This window comes from Melopsittacus undulatus, chromosome 4 (genome assembly GCF_012275295.1).
Source record: "Melopsittacus undulatus isolate bMelUnd1 chromosome 4, bMelUnd1.mat.Z, whole genome shotgun sequence".
Classification (NCBI taxonomy): Eukaryota; Metazoa; Chordata; class Aves; order Psittaciformes; family Psittaculidae; genus Melopsittacus; species Melopsittacus undulatus.
In genome coordinates, this window is record NC_047530.1 from 29,943,515 (window position 1) to 29,965,658 (window position 22,144).

The 22,144-nt window shown below is 37.6% G+C and overlaps 2 protein-coding genes across 3 annotated transcripts in view; one reads left to right on the top strand and one right to left on the bottom strand.

The window, feature by feature from the left end:
• The window catches only part of TDP1 (tyrosyl-DNA phosphodiesterase 1), a 47,181-nt gene extending 36,409 nt beyond the window's left edge, over nt 1-10,772 (bottom strand). The window contains exons 1-9 of one of the 2 annotated variants that reach the window (XM_031049428.2): nt 10,720-10,772; nt 9,344-9,897; nt 7,788-7,831; nt 7,070-7,125; nt 5,996-6,092; nt 3,889-3,923; nt 3,080-3,172; nt 1,386-1,556; nt 106-184 (exon numbers count right to left, since the gene is read on the bottom strand). In XM_031049428.2, the coding sequence (XP_030905288.2) occupies nt 106-184; nt 1,386-1,556; nt 3,080-3,172; nt 3,889-3,923; nt 5,996-6,092; nt 7,070-7,125; nt 7,788-7,831; nt 9,344-9,893 (1,125 nt within the window). In that variant the 5' untranslated portion in view covers nt 9,894-9,897; nt 10,720-10,772. Of the gene's footprint in view, nt 1-105; nt 185-1,385; nt 1,557-3,079; nt 3,173-3,888; nt 3,924-5,995; nt 6,093-7,069; nt 7,126-7,787; nt 7,832-9,343; nt 9,898-10,712 lie in introns of both variants that reach the window. The other variant, XM_005149499.3, reaches the window with a different exon arrangement.
• EFCAB11 (EF-hand calcium binding domain 11) overlaps nt 10,452-22,144 on the top strand; it is a 59,642-nt gene continuing 47,949 nt past the window's right edge. Inside the window, exons 1-6 of the mRNA XM_034061304.1 lie at nt 10,452-10,510; nt 10,815-10,998; nt 12,217-12,314; nt 18,747-18,778; nt 19,919-20,022; nt 21,406-21,494. Coding sequence (XP_033917195.1) covers nt 10,452-10,510; nt 10,815-10,998; nt 12,217-12,314; nt 18,747-18,778; nt 19,919-20,022; nt 21,406-21,494 — 566 coding nt within the window. The remainder of the gene's footprint in view (nt 10,511-10,814; nt 10,999-12,216; nt 12,315-18,746; nt 18,779-19,918; nt 20,023-21,405; nt 21,495-22,144) is intronic.

The window sequence follows — 22,144 nt, forward strand, 5'->3', positions numbered from 1 at the left end:
AAACTGTAAATGATCATAGCTGGAAAAATTGGAAGGACTACAGAATGCTCTCCAAAATTGCATTTGCAGTTAAAATATTAGCAGAAAAGGTTACAGTTTTGATACCTTTCTCAGCCTAAGATGACCCCACTTTTCTTTATCACTACCTTGATATCGTCCAGGGGTAGAACCAAGTAGATATACTCTAAGAACAAAAAGAAGAAAAAAAAAAAACAACAACAAAAAAAAAACCACCACAACACCAGGTTATTTACAGTTCTGGAGTATTCTGGTTTGTCAAGTACTTAAGGTATTCAAGTGAAACCTATTAGCAATGTTGAATATACAAGGGCAACCAGAAATGTTTAGTCTTTCACACTTAAGATTTACAGTATAACAAAAAGTTGATTTGTTACAGCCAATTTACTGCTACATTCAAATCAGCAGATTTGGGTACAAGTTTTCATGTGGGCACCTACTAGTTCAGATGCAAAGTACGGCTTTTTAGACTGCCTTCCTAATAATGCTTTAGTAACCTGCTTGACTTGGCCCTGAAAACAGAAGATAGACCGGCAGAGTCACAAAAACACAGATGCTTTAAGAAGCTTTCTTTACTGCATCTCACACATAGATCTATCCATAGATTATGTCCCCTGCATATTTTATATGGCAAGGAACTGATCTTTAACCCAGTAAGCGATTCTTCCCTAACCCATATAAAAATACACCAGCTAGGGCTCAGCCAATTTGTGCATGCTCAGGCAGTGACAGCATGAATAAGAACAGCAGCTAAGGCTGTTAGCTCACCCAGCTGTAGGGTACATACTTTTTTACCCCCTCCAATCTTGCAAGACCCCATATAAAGAAAAAAAAAGCACTTCTTTTACAGTATTAAACTAGGTGCCAGTCTTTTCCCACCACAGTTTATAACCATTTTCATTTTTTTCCAACTAATTTTTGCCAGCTTATAAAACTGCTATTAAGCAACCAAGAAAATTTACGCTGTCTGAAGTAACTACAACATTTCTGTAAAAATGCAAGATTTATCTATTAAAGAAAACAATTAAGGATGCTTAATTTACAAGTTATACAGGTAATGTGATACTGAGAAGACTGAAGACAAAGTACATAATTATTTAACATAACATTGCCTACCAGACACAATTCATGCCTGTAACAGGCAAAGTTATGTATGTATGTACTTTCAGCTACCTTCTATCAAGTTCCTGCTGAGACACCTCTTTTATACCTTTAAAATGTATGTTTAGAAAACAAATGCAGCAATTCAACATAATCTGCATAACTATAAAAAGCTTTCAATATGAGATCATTTGAGCATTTAAGTCTGAAACAGGGTAAGCTGTTAAAAAAAGCATGCAAGTTATTAGAAGTATAAGTTAACATACCTTGTCTCTGAAAAATCATGTTCTTGAATCAGATCTATCCATTCCTTGAGTGTAGGAGAATTGTAAGCCATCAAGTAACTTATTAGATCAGATTTAAAATTAGTTTCAGATTCACCAGCAGAATCACTTGTTCCCTGAGGTAGCCTTGGATATAAAGGGCTTAACCATATTCTAAAAACAAAGCCACAAAAACAAAGGACACCACACTAACACACAGTTTTAGTAGGGTCGTAAATGAATACTAGAGAGATCTATTGCGACAGTAACTATAAAGCAACTTACCTTTACAAATTCATCAAGTCTTACACTCAATACTGTTAAAATTAATACTTTCAAATAAAAACAATCTCAACACATTTATCCATGCATATAATTACAGCTGTCACCACTGATAAAAAGCTCAAGCTTAGACTTACCAACCAGTAGTCCTTTCACCAAGATTTTCTACGTGATTAAAACAATGCAAGTTCTGAACAACTTGAAGAGTAGCCCACAGTGATAACCTGACTCTCAAAAAAATCCCATCTCAGTAAAATAGGGTGGGATAAATTGGTAAAATACACAGGTGAAAGCACATAGCATTCCTTTGCAGTCACACATTGAGACCATTGAAACCAAAGGTTCCACCTTGCCAACTTTAAAATGCATTGACACTATCCTTTGTAATTCAGAAGCCTATAAAACAGAGAAGCCAGTGAGCCATCATATTGGTAATACTGCCTGTGTATTAACAGGCAGCGTGCAAAAGCTAAAGGGAAAAATGTTTTCATGTTTGACAAGTAGGACAATTTGTTAAGCATCCAAATAGATTTTTTCATGCCTGCTTGCCTTTCTGAAAGGCTAACAAGCGAAAGACACTAAAGCTATCCCCTAAGTAAAAGATTTAAAGACCAAAAAAATCAGTGGTTATAATTTTGCCACTCAGTCTCCTATAAGAGCTTGCTGCAGACAAGTAAAAAGCCTCAAAACTTTGCTGCATTTAATGGCAGTAAAAATGGATGTCAAGGCAACAGTAACTTCTGAAAAGCTATTTTCAGTTAGTTTAATGGAGTAATCTTATACCCCGAGTTACTGTGGAGATTAACAAAAAAAAAGTATCTGTAAGAACAGCCAAGAAAAGAGCCTGATGGGCATTATATCAATATGTCACTTGGTCCTATTTTTGTGCTCTAAACAAAACTATATCCCAAGCTGGCAAGTTTAAAAGCTTCTACCAAATAAAAACAGGAAGAAAACTCCTTCCAAAGAAAGTATACTATATGAACTGGAATCAATGGTGCCCACCATTTATCAGGTTACATTCTGGATACAGTCACAGCAAACATCTGTACAGTCACATTATTCTTGCAGTACTAAAGTAATTTTTAAATAGCTGCTTCAGATCTGGACAAAGAATAGGTTACAGTGAGGCAGTTTTGTTCATAAAGAGACAGCATTGCATAATAAAAGATCTTAAATCAGGTAGCAGCTCGGTCAGGACAATTTTGTTTACAGTAGAAAGCAAGGAGAGTTCAGGCTCAGACAACTACCATCATTCTGAGTCTGATTTTTTTTTTCTTTTTGCAGGATAGTTCTATTTTAGGAGTGTAAAACTTGTAGCACTAGGATCATCTGACCTGGTGTCCTGTCTCCAGCAGCAGATACCTACAGAAAGTATTAAAGAAAGCATACATCTGCTGGAGATTGTTGCTTACCCCTGAGTTTTCTGATGCCAGTCATCAGCAATAAGATTGGATGTATGTATCACAACTCGAAGACCTTCTTCATACAACAACAACATCATTTTCCTTTAAAGAAAAAAAAATAGAAAACTGCCTATTTTAAGTATAGAGTAGGAGAAATTAACAATTGATGAAAATACTCCAAGACAATTATTTTCAAAACTCAGTGCAAACACTCAGACTTCAATCCATGTGCATGCCAAGGTCATATGGCAGGCAGACTATCCACAGGACAGCTTAACATCTCATGCAACTGATTTGCCAAAGCAAAAAATTAATACTGGCAGAACACTTTCTGTATTTGCCATGTTCTTCAGATAAACTTATTCCTTTGCAGAAAGTTTAAAAAAAAAAAATAAAATAAATAAGACTAAAAGGCCCTTGCTTACAGCTGATTTTATTACAGCCCAAGTCTTTTCTCAAAGTCCCAACTTCTACTTTAAAGGAACGTATGTACATAACTAACCACTGGGATGGCAAAAAAAGCTGTTTATCTACCATAAACTCAGAAATTTCTATGAAATTTAGTTTTATGGCTTGAAAATAAATTGCAGATAAATGCAATAGATACACATAGGACATGAAAGATACTATTTTAAAGTTTCATGAATATGTATCATGCCTTCAGAATAAGTTTATATGTTTATAAACAGTAATAAAGTATTTATAGGATAGGAAGATAGATTAAGACATTAGTTGCTAGTCCAGTCACAATAACTGCATGTACCAACTCCATGGTCATCTTTAGAAGCAGAGATTTCTGCACCATGTCTGTTACTTACGTATGGTGAGTTCCAAATGCAATATCCAGTTTGGCCTAAAAAAATAAAAAAGCCAGTCATTGTAAATTTCTATTGTGCATCCCTATATGCAAGAATGTTAAAGGAGGAGAGGTGCCGCTTCATTTTGTTTCATTTCACTGCTCTCTAGTGGACAGATCACAAAATACATTATTTTTCCCCTTAACAGCTTTAAATATACTCTAACTTCTAGAAGCTAAGTCTTTAAATGGCAATGCAACTCTAGTGGAACTGCTCCAGCAGAATTTCTGGTCTCTTACGAGCAGTATTTTTGCAAACAGTCAGCTTTGCTGGTTCCTGTTCAACATAGTGTCCAGCAGGAACTTCAGCAATATGCCCTTGTGGCAAAGATGACTAACAATGTCCTGGGCTGCATTAGGAGTTATCAGCAGCTCAAGGAAGGTGATCCTTCCTCTCTATTCAGCTTTGGACCCATGCAGTACTGGGTCCATCTCTGGACTCCCCACTAAAGAAAAAACATGGCCACACTGCAGAAAGTGTAAGTACCTTAAGGGTATAAACACCTGAAGGAAGGGTTCAAAGAAGAGGGAGCCAGATTCTTCTCAGTGGTGCCCAGTGACAGGACCGGAGACAACAGGCGTAAACACAGGAGATTACCTCTGAACATCAAGATACACTTTTACTGTGAGGGTGACTAATCACTCGCATGGGTTGCCCAGAGAGGTTATTGAGTCTCCATCCTTATAGATACTCAAAGCATATCTGGATGTTGTCCTGGACAACTGGATTTTTGTGATCCTGCCTGAGCAGAAGAGTTGGACTGGTTGACCTCCAGCTTCCCTTCCAACCTCAACTACCCTGCAACTCTAAAGCACAGATGACTGTTACAAGCAGCTTAACAGCTAACACTGCAAGAAAACCAAAACCAGACAATTTTTTCATGTTTATTTTTTAATCAGCACTTTGCTTTTTAAGAGTATTTACAGCACAATTGCTAGCTAAAGAATGAAACATGAATTATAGGTGTTAAGAAGGTACTTTTAGCCAGTGATGGCTCCACCATTATTCTTAGCATGAGTGTGGAGGATAAGATTAAAATACATTTCATTTTGGGTTACCAACATAATGGAATGCATGTAGACTACCAGAAGAATCTGAAGCAGTATACTCAGATAGGAAAACCATCAGAAACACCATTTTTACCCTACTACTTGCTACTAAATACACTGACAAGCTTGTCATATGGGACATACCACATTCAAATTCTTGCTGTGTGAAAAGGGAATGTTATATGCAAAAACATGTAGTGTTCACACATTTGAAATCTTAATACAAAATCATTGCTACTCCACAACTTAGCACAAACACCTGACTAGTATAGCACACAGCAGCCCAGAAATCCTGGCCTTGAAAACTCATTTTGCTTGGCATCAATACAGTGATCTTTAGGAAGCTTAGTTACAAGACTGCCTGAGAAGGAAGGAAGAAAGAAAATCCCAAGATCATTCTTCTAACAAAGAACAAGATATCCCCATGATCAATAATATACTCCACCTAACAAAATCCTGAAATGCTGGCAAGAAGCCATAACTACAACCCTCCCCGAGGCCAAAGCTAGTAACTTCATGACTTGGGGACAGCAAAAGTGTAAGCAGTGCTACGTGCCAGGAAGTGTGCTGATAGCAATTTTAACAGTATTATGGAAATTACTCGTAACAGTATTTTTTCTGTAAATGATATTTGGACAATAATAGTTCTTTGATGAGACTTAAGATTAAGGTAACACTAGGACTAAGTTCCACACTTCATACAAAAAGTGCTTGCTTTTCAGAGATTACAAGTTTGAGTGTAACGTGTTAGTGAAGAATGTCTGCAGCTCTTCTGTGAGCTTCATAACATTTCTGTAGGCAGCTGTTCTGTGTAAAACTTTTGCAGGTGACAGTCTACCATAATCATGTAAGACCAGGAACATAGTTACCATGCTCCTATGGTCCTAGTAAATATACTCCTTAAAGCATAACAAATTCTTGATTTCCCATATAAGGTGTGTGACTCTTCATCCATTACAAGATTTTAAATGCAATAGAAGGCTTAATTTCAACGAAAGGACAATACTATTGTTAATTACCTGACAAAAGCTGATGTTCTCATAAGGGCGTGCTTGTGCAAGCAATTCAGCTTTAGATTCTCTCTTTTCACCATGAACTATCAACAATGGCTTCTTCCTTAAATAAAAGGAGATTACTGTTAACATGTCAATTAGTAAGCAGCCTAAACCACTCTATGTAGCTATGACTTCTGGCCCCTAAATCTGATAGCACAGCAAGAAGGAAAAAAAATACCAAACAAAAAAATCCTCAAAAAAACCTATGTGCTTTATTAACTCAAGAAGCAGTAACTACAATAGAACCTCTAAGAGAAAGACACTAGAAAACTTGGCAGGGGGAGGGAACAACAAAAAAACCCTCTTGTTTGTGTAACTGGAAACAGACAAAACTCTTGGAAATACTGATAAGACAAAATGTGTAACTAGAACAACTTAATCACTGTTACCTTAAAGAGAAAATGGGAAGAATGAGAGGGAAAAGGAGGGGGCTAAGTCTATTCTGGCAGCACTTTCATGTTCACTTCCTAATACTGCAGTTCTACCGCATTTCTAGTAAAATGCGAGTAAAGGAGAGAAAACTGTATGCCATACACTCACTTCATCTGCAGTAGGTTCCAACCATCAGAAAGCAAACATAATTGCTTGCATGACCAATATCTAGCAACTCCAACCCTACCCATCCATGACATCCTGATCATTTCTGCATAGCTTTCTTGTGCCCTTTCTACATTCTCTCCCTTCTCTTGCATTATCTTGCTCTTGGCTCAGTAAAATGTATAGCAAAAAGCTGCTTGTTTTTTCTTTACAGGTAATCTACAGCATTGCCATCGTAGCCCACAATAGGACATGCTAAGTGTTAATAAAAATCAGAAGCCAGCCATAGTGAACTCTGATCATTTAACAAGTCTTGAAAAAAGGCAAGAAATCTATTCATAGAGAACTATGACCATGAAATAAGCACACAAGGAAAACCAAAAGTCTACACATACACAATTTGCAACTGCAAACAAGTATTTATTGTTCACTTACAATGAACAGTCAATATTAACATAATGTTTTGTAAAGTATCATTTCATCTTAGTAAAATAAACATACCTGAATTCCTGCGGATACTGTCTCACAAGCCAGGCCACATCTATGCAGTAGTTAAACTTGTTCATAAGAAAAAGAAAACAGATTCATTACAAAGAAAAAGCATCATTTGTCAGAACAATTAACTACAGCAAAAAACTTTTCTACTTAAAGTCATCATTCAATACCACTTATATCATGCACAGAATGTTCTAAAATCATCTTAACTTGCCATGATTTCTTCCATGTTTCAATTCTAGAATGAATTTGAGTATTAGTGTTAAGAAAATTTATCATGCAGAGAAAAAAAAAAAGAATCGCACATAATACAAAAGCTTTGGTTCAAGAACCATCTCTTTGCCATGTGCTTATTCCATGAACGACAACAAAATCTGATATACAATAACAAAAATATTCCCAGATTGCAGTTTTAAAAAGCAAAAAGGCCCAAACAAACAAAAACAAGCAAACAAAAAACACCTGCACATAAATACACATTTTCAGCTGCACATTCCCCAAAATATGGGGAGAAAGCACTCTTACAATTGACTGAAATCTGTGCAGAAAATGGGATGATTTTGTATATCAATAAATTGTTATACAGTTGAAAATACAGAATTTCCTCTCTATTTTAAACGAGGTTCCTTGCTAATAACTACAAAGCACAAACATGGATTATCAAGCTTATTGTCAATAAAGTGAAATCAGCTAGTGAAATCAATCTGGCAATCAGGAAACTCACCTGAGCAGAAGAAACCAGAGTCCCAAAAAGAGGAGACAAGATATCTATTAAAAATACCAAAATACAATTCAGTAAAATAGGTTCAAGTAAACATTTTGCATCTTGAACAGATTTGCAAACTACCACTAGTGCCAGGTTGTTGACACACTAGGTGAAGTGTTAACAGAGACATTCACAATTAAACTTATTGCTCAGAATATTCAGGTCACTGATTCTCCTGTGAAAACCCTTACAGTTTTCTGTTTTAAAAAAAGCATTGATCCTCTCAAAAGTACAAAACAAACTTTAAAAACTCATTAGGAGAAAGACCAAGATCATATGGAGAAAGGAACATCAAACTACTCTCTCCCCTATAGAGATGGCTTGAAGAACTGTGTAAAAGCAATAAGAGCATAGTTAATGCTCAAAGACTTGTTGCAGACTGATTGTAGGGCATGTGTATCATCCATACTAAAACAGAACAAACCTCAATAACTGAAGCACAGCAGCAACTTGAAAACATCATCTACAAACACCTTATGGGATAGACAAACTATTTCATGCCCTATATCTACAGAAATCTGGTTTTGCTGGTTAAACAAAAACACCCTCACCCCTCCATGAGCTCAACTAACCACCTATCAGGACAACTACTCCTAAAATAGAACAGGCCAAAAGCCACAATAAAGTCACAAAGCAGATAGACATACAGCAGCAAAGCAACTGAGATCTCTGACATCAAGATGCAAGCAATAATCAATGTTCATAGAGAACACATGATCTTGAAGAAAAGCTACAACCAAATTGTACAGGTCTTCAGTCATTCATTGTTCTTCAAAGGACTAGAAAATTTTTCTGCCTCGTTTTACTGTATTTCTGTAAGTTTCTTATGAATGCTTGTTTCCGATTCTGTCTTGTGATATATGGCATTTCATTTCTGAATGACAGGATGTTTCCAGGTGCACAGAGCTGCTGCCCCATACATCAAACTACAACTGCACAGCATTACAGAAACATCAGTATTACACACCAAAGACTTCACTCCATCATGACTTACACTCACTTCTAATTGAACTGAAATGGTCCCATGAATCCCAGGGGCAGGACTTCTGAAGTACTACTTTGTATGGCACCAAGTAATAGTGAATTACTAAGTCCAAACCATTAAGCAGCATGAAGGCAAGTGCAAGCAACTCCTCAGGGACAATAGTTAGGCATTCAAGAAAACCACCCCTTTTAGACCCACAAAGGCAAGCAGTTTTTCTCCAGAGTAGCTCACAAGGAAAGCAGTGATAAGCAGCACCATATTATTTGCCTTTAGTAAATGCATATTAGATTTGTGCAGCGTAACTCAGAAGTTACAACAAAATCAGCATAAGCAAATTAATGCTTTATACACTACTTCTAAAAGAAAGGCAAAGATAACAACCAATTTCTATAACTTGGACATTAAGGATACGGAGCCTCAGTCACACAAAGCAATATATGCATTTAAAAACACCCTTAAAGTAAAAAAAAAGTGTTTGCTTGCAAACAAGTCTCCCAAAAGCCCACTTCTGTAGACTCCACTTATTCACCTTTTATATGCAGGGCTCCAGAATTATAGCTCTGATGAATTCCTCTGACTTTAGTGAGAAAAAACCTGAAGGGGTTCCCTCCATTCAACAAATCCCAGGTATCTTGGGTTTCACTGGGTGCTTCATAATACTCCTCTGATTTCTGAACCTCTGAGAGTTCATCATCTTTGCAAAGTTTCAGAGACTGTTCTTTAGGTGCAGCAGTTTTTTCTTCTTTCACTGTTGTTTCTTTGTGGGCATGTTTTTTCTGATCTTCAGGCTCTTCATCACTACTAGAAAGACACCAGCCTGAGCCTTCTTGGCTAGCTCTCTGTTTTCCTGCTGAAGGTGCTTCTGCAGAAAAGCTTTTATCACTGAACTTCAGGGGAGAAGCTTTCCTCTTGTGAGCAGTTTTCCTTGCTTCAGAGCATGGATACTGTGGTCCACTTGTTGTGTCATGTACAGAATCCAATACTGAAGATGTAGATGGTTTTTCACTGTCAGAATTTTCCTCAGTACTTTCATCACTGCTAGACACTGTCCATTTTCCATGAGCACCTTCCTGAAGCATGTTCCTAGGGATTAAAAAAATAAATAAATAAAAACAAAACCACAAAAAACGTGCATTCTTGCTATGCTCAGGTCTGTTTCACTTATTACTGAGGAACTGTGCTTTTTATATATAGCAGAATCTCCATGTGACCACTGACTAGGGAAACTTACAGTGTACAAGGCTTATTGGTTCCTTACTTGTGCACAGGAAACAAAGAAGCATGTGCAGTGGGAGCAACCATCAAGTGGGAAGCAGCCAATATAGAAACCCGCACATGGAAAACGGGCTAGATAGGGGCACGTACAGGAAAGCATTTCTGAAGTCGAAAGAGCAATTTGCATAATGCAGGTATTTCTCACACCGACCCTAACGCTCGAGGCGGGAGAGAGGGGGCGGGAAGTCCAGCGCGCTCTGCTGAGGAGACACAGGCGCCCGAGTTAGGCTCGCTCTTTCCGGCTACCCCTGGGGGCCAGGAGTCTGGGCCCGCAGCCCCCCACAAGGCCCTCCGCCGCGCCTCTCCTCTACTCCGAAGGCGTGAGCGGCCCTGGCGCCGCCACCCCTAACGCCGAGGGCCGTATGGACGGGACCGCTGCTCTCGCCGGCCTCGACACCCCCCCGCAAAGTCAGAAACTGCAGTCAGGGAGAGCAGCGTGACCAGCAGCTGACACCGCCCTGCCCGCCGGCGACAGCCCACCGGCTGAGGGAAAGCGACCCAGCGCTCCAGCCAAGGCACCAAGGGCCGCTTCGGCCCCGCAGCAGGGACCTGGTGAGACCCGAGACTCGGCTGAGCCGCCAGCGCCCAACCCTGCCCGCACCACCGGGTGGCCCACAGCTCACCTCCTACCTCAGACACCTCCAGCCCGCTCCAAGCCCGGAAGGGGGAGAAGGAGGCCGAGTCCCGCCTTTACCCCACGGAACCCCGCCCCTCTCCTCCTCCAGAGCCAATGGCGCGCGTTTGATTTTAGCCAATCGCCGCCCGCGCTGCGCTTGGGAGTTAGCGGCGGCGCAAGGGTTGCTAGGCAGCGCGGGGCCTGACGCGGCCGCCCCCAAAGGAGGACCGCGGCTCCCAGCCGCTTACCGCAGCGGAGCCGGTGAGGGGCCTGAGGAGCGGCGGCTCCGTCCCGTGGGGCCCCATGGGGCCTGAAGGGCTCTTCCGGTCTGCCAGGGGTTAGCGGGTGTCGGGTGTCGCTCAGACAGTTCTGGTATTTTCCTCAATGCTGCTACGCCGGCAAAGCAGTAATCTCTTAGTGACCTGAATTAATCTAATAAATTAATATCTGACCGTAATATTAGATTAGGGCAGGTGCAGTATCTGCATAATTGGTCATTCAGCTCGGTGTTAATTACTGTATCTGAAGTGTCCCGCTAATGAGATAACTATGTTGTGACCTCAAGAAGGAAGTGGGAGGAAAACAGGTGTAAAATTTATCCAAGTAAGAGCATGAAGTACATCAAAGCTTGCTCTACCCACCAAAATTAACTGTTTTAGCGTTTGCTTCTAATTACTATAATTTGTTACAAGCCAGTGACTGCAGTTGACAAATAATGTCTTATATCGGTATGCAATAAAATGGGCAAGTGTCATGGTTTAAACACAACAAGCTACACCAAGGAATACATTGATTAAATATACGATTGTTTGTGGAATTGTATTAGTTCTTTTTGCAAAGTTGCACTTAATGCTTCTTCCTGAAACAATCTGTGGATATACTCTTCGGTACTATGAGATGAAATGTTTTATTATAACCATTGCTGAAGGTCTTCTGTGGGAAAACCTTTTAGGAACGTTGCATGGTTTTGTATGCACATAATCTCTTGTCTAATATAGACTCTAGAAACACTGTTTTCTAATAGTACTTCAGAAAATTTAATGGCTTCTGACTATGTTTACATTCCAGTCTCACAGGTCCTGTCTATGTAGAGACTTAACTGAAAATTAAAGATGCCTGGCACTTTCCAAGGGAAAAAAAAAAATCAAGATCTTGCAGAAATAAATTTAATGTAATTTTGTTTTAGAAATCTGTACCATATATTCTAAGTCTGCAAAAAGCTTTCTCATAATAAGCACATAAGATGTAGAAGTAGGAAAATTTTATTTTAACTTAAACATTTAAAAATTAAATGGACTCAGACTATTTTCAGGTAGTATAACAGGGTAGATGTATAGAGTTCTGACAGAGATGCAACTAATCTTCAGTATTTTGGTTTTTTTAACTAGTATAGTTTATTCAGCAAGTGCCTGGTTTAGTTTTTCAATTATTCAAGATAAATGTACAGTCATTCAAAGTAAAACAACATTAGGTTGGATTTATTGTTTTTTAATGCAACTCTCTTTCTGTAGGTTTTTCAAGTATGTGGCAAAGATAACAAAGGCTATTTAATCAGAGAGGACTTGAAAGGTATTGTAGTAATGTTTTTTGGTTATGAACATTTAAAGGTGTACACATCTTTTCATTTATGTTCTGAAGATCCAGCTCATATAGATGTCTCACTGTCATGAATTTTGTGTACCAACTGATCCACACTAATTGGAGTGGATTACTGAAGGTTTGGCAAACAGAAATAACTAGCTTCCTGGAGTTATTTATTTCAAAAGAAAGTAATCAAACCCCTACCTTTCCTGTGATGAGCAGAAGGATGCGTTGTATTTCATACGTGATGTATTTCACAATGTATTTCATACAACATATATAAAATAAGTGACTGACTGAGCTTGTTATTGATCAGTTCTTGGTTTCTATTAGTGGTACACGCCATTTATTTACTCAGTGGTGTCAGTAGATTTGAAACTACCGTGTGTTCTAATATTAAACATGTGTTCGCAAAAACTTAGCCATTTTTGGTTTCAAGTAACAGTTGGGCATTTTTAGTCTTCATTCTCTAATAAAAATCTATAGCTGTATGAAAATCTTAACAAAAAAAAGGTTTATTGAGAGAAATAATATCTTGTATACTCACAAGAAAATACAGGATAAATTGTATGGCTTCATGTAATTCTGGAAGTTAAATTTCTACTCTAGTACTCCAAATGATGGAGCATGAAGAACATGAAAGATTTCAGAGTAAATACAGCTCACTCTGAGTTTGTCTTTCTCATGGCATGTCAACACAAGCTTACAAGCTTGACCAACTTACTAAAAAGTATACTTAACATAGAAATTATGATTCATCTTCTCCAATCTGAGCAATCTCCTTCCCCAAGGACCACTTATGACTACTTTTTTAATTTTATTTTTTTTACTTAAATCCTTATTTTAAGAAAATAGTCTTAACAAGGTCATAAACAAAATTTTGTCTATGATCATTAAAAGTAAAAGCTACAGAAATGTTTTATTAAACTGTGAAAGTATTCATCTCTGATCCACTTCAGCTGTGGGTAAACATTTTCTCAATCTAGCACCAGGCCTAAAATTATTTAGACTTCTGAAATGAGTCTTAACTGCTGAATTATGAATCTGAAAAATGCTCAGCTTCCCCTTATCTATTTTCTCCTGTCTATTTTTACCCTCATGAAAAAAACCAGCTGTTCTGTTACATTCCCTGAATGTTTCTTCCAATAGGAATACTCAAGACATGCTTAAGGCATTCAAACAACAGCAGGTTCTGTGCATAAGTCACTGATGGCTCTTTTTGGAAAGAGAATTGAAGTGGAGGACTCCTGAGAAAAAAGGAGGTTCAGGTTTAGTTATTTCTTCCTGAAAAGGTGCCAAGTCACACCTTCTGTGTCTGCAGGCAGTGCTGTGACCACCTGGCTGTGGACCATCTTGTCTGTGCAGCTGCAAAAAATTTAATTAAAAAGGTTTGTTCCAGGACTGATTCTGTGTCTAGGTTTTGCTAGCTCCTTAAGTGGACCCGATTCCAGCAGCTGTTGCTTTTTGCCCAATGACTACTCTTTGTGAACAGCCCTTGGTAGACAGATACTTTTCTTCGTACCTTTAACTAACGTCCTTTAACTATGGTTTATGGCACAGCCATGCCTTTTTTTTTTTTTTTTTTTTTTTGCTGATGGCTGGGCCTTTTGAGTGTTCCTTTCAACATCTGGGTGGTTTTTAATCTAGTCCTGAGAAACACAATTTTTTGTGCAGCAAGCAGAAACCAGATGCAGAAATTGCAATCCTAAAAGCTGATTGTTAGCATGAAGTTCTTAAGCACGTTATTAGGCATTTTATTTTGCCAATATTATTAAAATTCCAGATTATAGTAAATGCTCTTGTATTTCTTTGAAGTCACTAGAACAGCCATGGCAAGGAGACTATTTTCAAGAGGTTTTCTCAGAAATAGGGAATGGTGTGCACACATTACTTAAGTATCCTCAACTCCGCTATATACTAACTTTTTTTTTTTTAGTAAAAATAGCAATTACTTAGCATCATCAACTGCAATCAAGCATGTTTAGTTAATTGTTGCAGCATCTTGGGGGGGGGGGCATGTTTTTCATTTTTCTATTATTTAAAGGTAATACTATGTTTACCCACTAGATGTCACTCACGAACTCTTTACTGGAGAAGGTGGAACCTGCGAATTTGAGCACTTTCCTACTCGCTTTTTCAAAATAATTTGTTATAACAATTCGATTTCATTTTTTCTAAAGTATTACTTTTATGTGGTTATTCATAGAGATTCTGAACTTACTACTGTTTAAAATTAAATCTTCTGAAACAAGTAGGTGGGAAAACATGAAAATAGAAAGAGACCAAGCAAATTGTTGAACTGATACTGTATTTATATTTAATATATTTATTAGCATATAAAAAAATAATAATTTCTTGGAACTATCAGCATTGTGGGAATCGTGTCTCTGGGGCTAACGTTTTTTTCCTCTGGAAGTTTGGTTTAGTGATCCCCTTTTCCTCAAAATTATTTGAACTGATCTAAAATGATCTCATGTTTCAATAGCCATTCAGCTAGCATGTTCAGTTGTGAAATGTTTGTGATGAAAAGGGTACTGCAGGAATAGCAGTCATTAGCATATGTCATTTCTCCAGCTGAAGTTTCGTTCCTGGTACTGTTGCATTTAGATCTAACTGAAAGTACTCTCTGGATGGTGCCTAGGAGGCCAAGCTCCCAAAAACATCCAGTGTTTTCCCTGACACAACTCTGTACCTTCATATCAGGACACTGGTAGGTTGGCATCTATTGCTGAACAAGATGCCAACAGCAGGGCACCCTGACATCCAGAGTACAGAAGACCAATCTGAGCTCAGGGCTGCTTACAACTTCCAGTTGCTCTTCTAGCATATCCTATCAAAGCTTTCTGAAAAGGACTCCCTAGTCTGTTTGCATGCCTGACACAGTCTATGTGGAAAGTGTTGCAGACCAAATAGAACATGCAGTCTTAGGTTATCTGGTCATGGCATGTTTGGCTCCTCTCTTCTCCAGAACAGAGTGTCTGTAGGTTGCATTAGAAGCTGCTGATGTGTGGTCTCCTCTCATCTGAGTTGTCCCAGGACTGCAACTGTGTGCAGTTTTGTATTCTAATAATATAAATGTGAGAGTTTGGATTCATGAGCAGTCCATCATGCTAAAAAGCAGTATAAATGTAGCCCAAAGTGGACCTCTGCTTTCTTAGCTATATGCTCCCTTTCTGTTCCTTGCATTGTTCGAATGTTTCCAGTGATCTCTTGGCCGCCTCCTAATTCAGTTTCTGTTTTCATCATGTCATTTAGCTTTTTGCTTTTCTACTATTAATAAAACTTAGTAACACACTAGTATTAGTGGCTATTAATGAATCTTGGTAACATGCTAATCAACATGTGTTACTCCTATGTTCCTATCAGATAAAATTGTGAGGTAAGATCCAATGGAAATACAGTAAAGGAGATACATAGTAGATGAGGCAGTGTCCTGGTTTGAGCAGTAGCAGTAATTTTTCTCCTTGGTAGTTGGTGCAGTGCTGTGTTTTGACTTTCAGGCTGAGAACGTTTGCTGATAGCAAGCGTGTTTTGAGTTACTGCTCAAATGTTTGGTTTTGTCCAAGGCCTTTTCTGAGCTCATGCTCTGCCAGGGAGGAGGGGAGGCCGGGAGGAAGGAGAGACAGGACACCTGACCCAGGCTGGCCAAAGAGGTATTCCATACCATAGCACGTCATACCCAGGATGTAACCGGGAGAGACCTGGAAGGGCTGGAGCTCTGGGGGGATGGAGGAGGTATCAGTCGGTGCTCAGTCGGGCAGGATGGGGTGAGTTATGGGGCGGTGGCTGGTGAGGTGTTGTATTCTCTTCACTTGTTATTGGCTGTATCATTATTATTTGTAGTAGTAGTAGCAGTAGTGATTTGTGTTACACCTTAGCTATTAAACCGTTCTTATCTCAATCTGTGGGGGCTACATTCTTCAGATTCTCCTTCCTAACTCTCTGGGAGTTGGGGGAGCAAGGGGGGGAGTGAGTGAGCGAACTGTGCGGATTTGGTTTAAACCACGACAGGCAGTAATGAGTTGGTTTCAGGATAGTTGTAGAAGCTGTATGATGCAAACAGATTTTTTGCATTTCCTTCTAATTTTTTATTCTCTACTTTTTTTATTAAAGTTTTTATTTTAGGCAGGTTTACCGAACAAATTTTGATCAAATTAGGCTTCAAGAAGTAGTTGATCTCCAATACGAATATTGAAAGTTCTTTTGTTGTTTAAAGGAAATAACAAATCTGGGGGTTGGTGCTCCAAAAATTAATTTTGAATATTACTCTTCTTTTGTGTGTAGTTGACCTCCAATCTATAAAGAGTTAAGCATGTTTGTTTAAGCATGCTTAGTTTAAGATTTTTATATTGGTTAGGATTCTATTAGGACTATATATATACTTAGTTTACTGAATGAAAAATAGTTGGTTTTAATTAGAATAAAATAGTTCCTTACATAAATGCTACAGATGATACTGTTGTGTAGTATGCATTATTATGAGAGTATCATATTATTATGAGTAGTGAAATCACATACTATTGCTATAAAATGGAAACTGTGCAGGAGCTTAGATTTGCCACTTCTGTAGAAAACATCCATGATACATCTTCTATGTTCAAGGTAGAGATGGATTCAGTAATGCCTCCTACACCTTTTCATTCATAAATTTAAAACATCTTAAGCCTAGACTCCCAAGAGTTTTGAAGAACTGGATGTAGACTAATAATAATGTATGTGATGATATGAAGTTCAACAAGGCTCAGTGCCAAGTCCTGCACTAGGGTCACAGCAACCCCATGCTATTCTACAGGTGGTGGAAGAGTGGCTGGAAAACTGCTTGGTGGAAAAAGACCTGGGGGGTGTTGGTCAAGAGCTGTCTGAATGTGAGACAGCTTGTACCCTGGTGGCCAAGAAGGCCAATGGCATCCTGGTCTGCATCAGAAACAGTGGGACCAGCAGGGCCAGGAAAGTGATCATCCTCGTGTACTTAGCACTGGTGAGGCTGCACTTCAAATACTGTGCTCAGTTCTGGGCCCCTCACTGCAAGAGAGAGATTGAAGTGCTGGAGTGGGTCCAGAGAAGGGTAGCAAAGCTGGTGAAGATTTTAGAGAACAAGTCTTCTAAGGAGTGGCTGAGGGAACTGGGGTTGTTTAGCTTGGAGAAAAGGAGTCTGGGAGGAAACTTTATTACTCTACAACTTCCTGAAAGGAGGTGGTATCAAGGTGAGTGTCAGTCTCCCCTCCCAGGTAACAAGTGATAGAACAAGAGAAAAAGGCCTCAAGTAGCACAGGGAAGGTTTAGACTGGGTAGTAGGAAAAACTTACTGAAGGGTTTGTCTAGCATTGGAGCACGCTGTCCAGGAAAGTGGTGGAGTCACTATCCCTGGAGGTATTTAAAAGTGGTGTAGATGTGGCTCATGGGGACATGGTTTAGTGGTGGACTTGGCAGTGCTAAGTTTAAAGTTAGACTCCATGATCTTAATGTCCTTTTTCAACCTAAATGATTCTAGGTTTCTATAAATGAGCTGACCATGGATATGAAAAAGGATCATATGGTTTCATTTAGTTTTGTAATATTTAGTGCTTCTGTGTTACATTTAACCTGAGCTAATTCTTGCTTCTCCAAGTGGCAGTTTTTAATTGCAACATAACATAGATTACTGATAGAGAAAAGTTATAAGTCACTTTTAGTGTTGGAGTTGGTAAGTGATGAAAAAGGTTCTAACAGTTTCTTGATACTGTGCCCAGTTTACTTGAGCAAATACTGGAGTCTTAGCAAATACTGGAGTCTTACACCACAGTTCAATAAATATGTCATGTAACAACCCTTCCATTTATACAGTTCTGTTTTTTTTTTAATGTTCTTTACCTTATCACTTATGCACATACATCTGTTTGTGGGGTCATAAGGCAAGTCTTATTGGAGAAATGATTCATATAAAAAATGAAGTGGTAAAAAAATATGGTTGCTTGTATCAGTAAGTTTCTTCATCCCTTGTGCCATATGGCCCAACAAGTATTTGTATCAATACATTTGAAGGGCCTTGTGGAGGTCAGTTCTCTTTATTCTGGCACTGATGCCAAAACTCGTGTTCATTAAACCATACCCTTACTTGTAAATCTTTAATTCAGGCAACAAATTCAGAATCAAGATTTTACTCAGATTTTTTTTTCGAGAGAGCAACCACATGTAAATGCCTGAACAAAAAACCCCAGTGAACTAAGATATGAAGATAGATTATGGCTTGCATATTTTTTAGGATGACCTTTTTATGTGTCAAGATAGCTTTACAGCCCTGTTCTAGTAGCACATAAATTGCCAACTCTCAAAATCAATGAATAGGCGGCACTCTATTATAGGAGTCATTCTATAAAAGGAAAATTGTATGCTATAATTTTCTGCGCTCATATGTTACTCTGAAAGAGAAAAAAAAATAAGTGAAAAGCTTATACTGGTTTTTATGGTTTCACTTCCATAGTTATCCAATTGAATGGAAAGCTGTTCATGCAAGTAAGTTCAGTATGTTTAGGCAACATCAGTTATTAAAGAAATTGTGCATGTAGTGAACCTAGCAGTTGAAAGCAGCAAGACTCCATAATCCCAGAAACAGAGACTGTAACAGATCTTAATATATGATTTTTCAAGAAGAAATAAGGAAGGAAATACCGGAAATCCGTAAGGTTGAAGTTTAAGGTTTGAATTGAGACAGCAGGTGGAGCTGAAGGAGTTATGCTTTTGAACCACTGCAGAAAGAATAGGATATGAATGAATCAAAAGAGATAAGTGCAGAGCTTATGTTTTGTTTTTTGATAAAGAAAAATTCCTGCAGGATACAGTCATGTTGCCTTCTAAGGAAAACAAAATTGTTTAAAACTAGCATATTGTAGGTTATGAGAAAAGAGCGTTTCTTTTTGTTTAAATATTGAGTTGAAGTGGGATGTATTTTGTCAAAAAAATATGTATCTGCAAAATTTTTATATCACTATTTTTGCATGTTTCATGGGGAGGCCTGACCTCTTGGGGGGCAGATTTTTGTTTCTTAATGGTTAATGTTTCACTTTGATTTTAGAATAAATGGTCAATTAAGAAATTGCAAACTGGGTTTGTATTTCAGTTTCTTTCATTTTCAGTTTGTTAAAAGGATAAGAGAAATGTACAAGTAAAAACTTTCATACAGTATACAGGAGGAATAACCAATCTACTTTTACATTCAATTTTATTATGAATTTCATAGGAACGTATATCTGAAGTTACAGATTATTTCAGAGTTCTCTCACTGCAGGGAGTGATGCCAGATAGATTGTTTATGCAGCCTGGATCTTTATCCATGGCATGCAAATGCTGTTGACTTAGAAAAGTCCATGTTTCTCTCCAGTGCAAAGAAACATGAGATGGAAGGTAACAAGAAGAAAACAGTCGAAGTAAACAAAAGCATTATACACAAGTACAGAAAATATGTGAGAAAACTTAAACTCTATTGAAATGTTTGTATGGCCACGATCTAACTTTGAAGACTATCCTTTTGGTTTTATTTTTTTGTTTATTTATATAATTAGAAGTATTCATAATTAGTAAATCACAATCATACATATCTTTAAGGTGAAAGAACTGACTCTTTTTGCAGAGTTTTCATATTTTACGTTTTACTAGGTCTATTATTTGAATTTTTTTTAAATCTGTTGAGTGCAAAGAAGACTGCACAGTTACACAGTAATGAAACAAGACAAATATTTACAGCTTTTGATGTGCAAGATACATTTCTTTCTCCTAAATAATTGGAATATTAATTTAATTCTAAAACAATTAAGCAAAACATAACACCTGAAGGAAATAAAAAGAAATTAAGATGAGATGTCCTGGATGCTGCAAAGAGCAACGTTACTGGACTAACAAACATTGTGATGATACCATTATAAATAAAGTCAAGGTCATTAGGCTGTGGCGTTGTAGGTGGTACCTCTGGATTGTCTGTTGCACTATGAGCTACTCCAGCTGTTAAAAGAAATCTCTAGCCATTCACCCTACCTACTTGATGTTACTGCCTCTCATTATGTCTCTGTTACTCGTACTCGTGTATCTCCACTCACATATTTATGCCACATATTTTATGGATTTCTGACCCTGGTGATGACTCTAGATCTTTTTTACTTCTTATGAACCAAAAAAGGGAAACCAAAACAACAAGGATTTTTTTTCTTGTTCTTGTTGGTAATTAGATATGGTAATATTCTTTTTCATTCCTGCTGGACAGCTGAGGATCTCCCATCAACAAACTGAAAAAGAAAAAGAGAACTTCATCAGGAACCTCTGAGGTGATGGAGATTCGGATGTTTCTTTGCTTTTTCCTTCCTAACCTTGAGATAGGACTAAGGTCCTTGAAAAGAGGGAAAGTGAAACATATGGCAGATCAGATGTTGGGATGATAGGATAAGCAGCCACTCAGCTTTCTGCTATGAACTAAAAGTACCTTTTGAAGTGTTATTTTTAGTGAGTTATTTCAAAGGACTTAACTGTTTCAAACACTGTGCTTTGTTTGTCTTGCTATCTGCTGCACACAATCTGTGATAGTCCTGGTTGAGATATTTTATTTTCCAGTTGGATCTGGAAGTGAATTCATAGCTAAAGTGACTGATCAATTGATATTGCTGTAAAATAAAGTATTAATGATCTTAAGTCAGCAGCAGGATTAAACTGAAGGAGAATTTTTTTGTGAAAGAAAATTTTTGAAACACAATGCTCACAGTAACTAAGATGTCAATGAAAATTATGCTTTAAATGTAACTTTGTGTATTTTAGAGTCTATTTTTAATGTTTTAAAAATCTGAAATTTTCAGTTCAAAATGTCTAATTTTAAAATTAAAACTTAAAGAAGAGGGTTGTAGATGTTGTTGACACAGTACTTTTGACCAGGATTCACAGTGGCAAAAAGGAATTGTCAGTATAAAATCTTTTTTAGATTGTTTGTCCATAATGTAGACATCCTAAAATATTTTTCAAATGCAGTAACTTAAAGAGTGCACAATAATTCCAGAAATGTAAGTTGATTAGCTCGCATGCAACCATAATTGTATTGAGTAATAAAAAAACCAACTTTCATTTATTTTTTTTTGTTTGTCTCTTGCTTGAGCTTGATTTAAAAGGCTTTTTTGACTTTCGAAGACTTCAACAGAGCTTTCAATTCTATTTCTCCAAAGTTACCTGAAAAAATCATAGTTGAAGCCTTCAGGCAAGATTAACAAAGAGGTCCTTATTCCTGGATAGCTGATTTTTCTTGTATATAATTCATTTAATTGAAGTTATTAGATTCTATAACACAACTGAGCATAGAAGCTTAAGCATGTTACTGTTTCAGTGCCTTTAATAATAAATAGCATAAGTACAAATAATATTTTAAAATAATATAATAAATATAACTTGTACAATTAGAAATAATAAAAGCAATAGGTATAATTAAAATAATAACTATTACCTGATACAAAAAACAATTTGTTACTTAAGAAGCCTAAAATTACTTACCTTTACATTTTCCTCCTATAATCAGGAAATCTGCATTCAAGAACTGTCTCTCGAAAAATTCAGTTAAACTGTAGTGCATATTGCAAGGCAGTTGTGGTGAGATTTCTTGCAAGGTGAGATTGGGTCAGAAGAGAAAGGATAAAGTTTTGAGAGTAATTTGCAGGTCATAAAAAATTGATCTTCTGCAATTGTCAGTGAACATTAAAACTGTTTGTAAAATATTGCACTGCAAAGCATGACTCTTTCTTTTTGTAATGTGCATGGTTTGTTTGGAAGTGACTCAGTCATGAAGAGAAATGCTTTACTTTTAAAGACCTGGCATCAGATAGCTTGCTGAGCAATATCTTTAAAAGGTGGGGT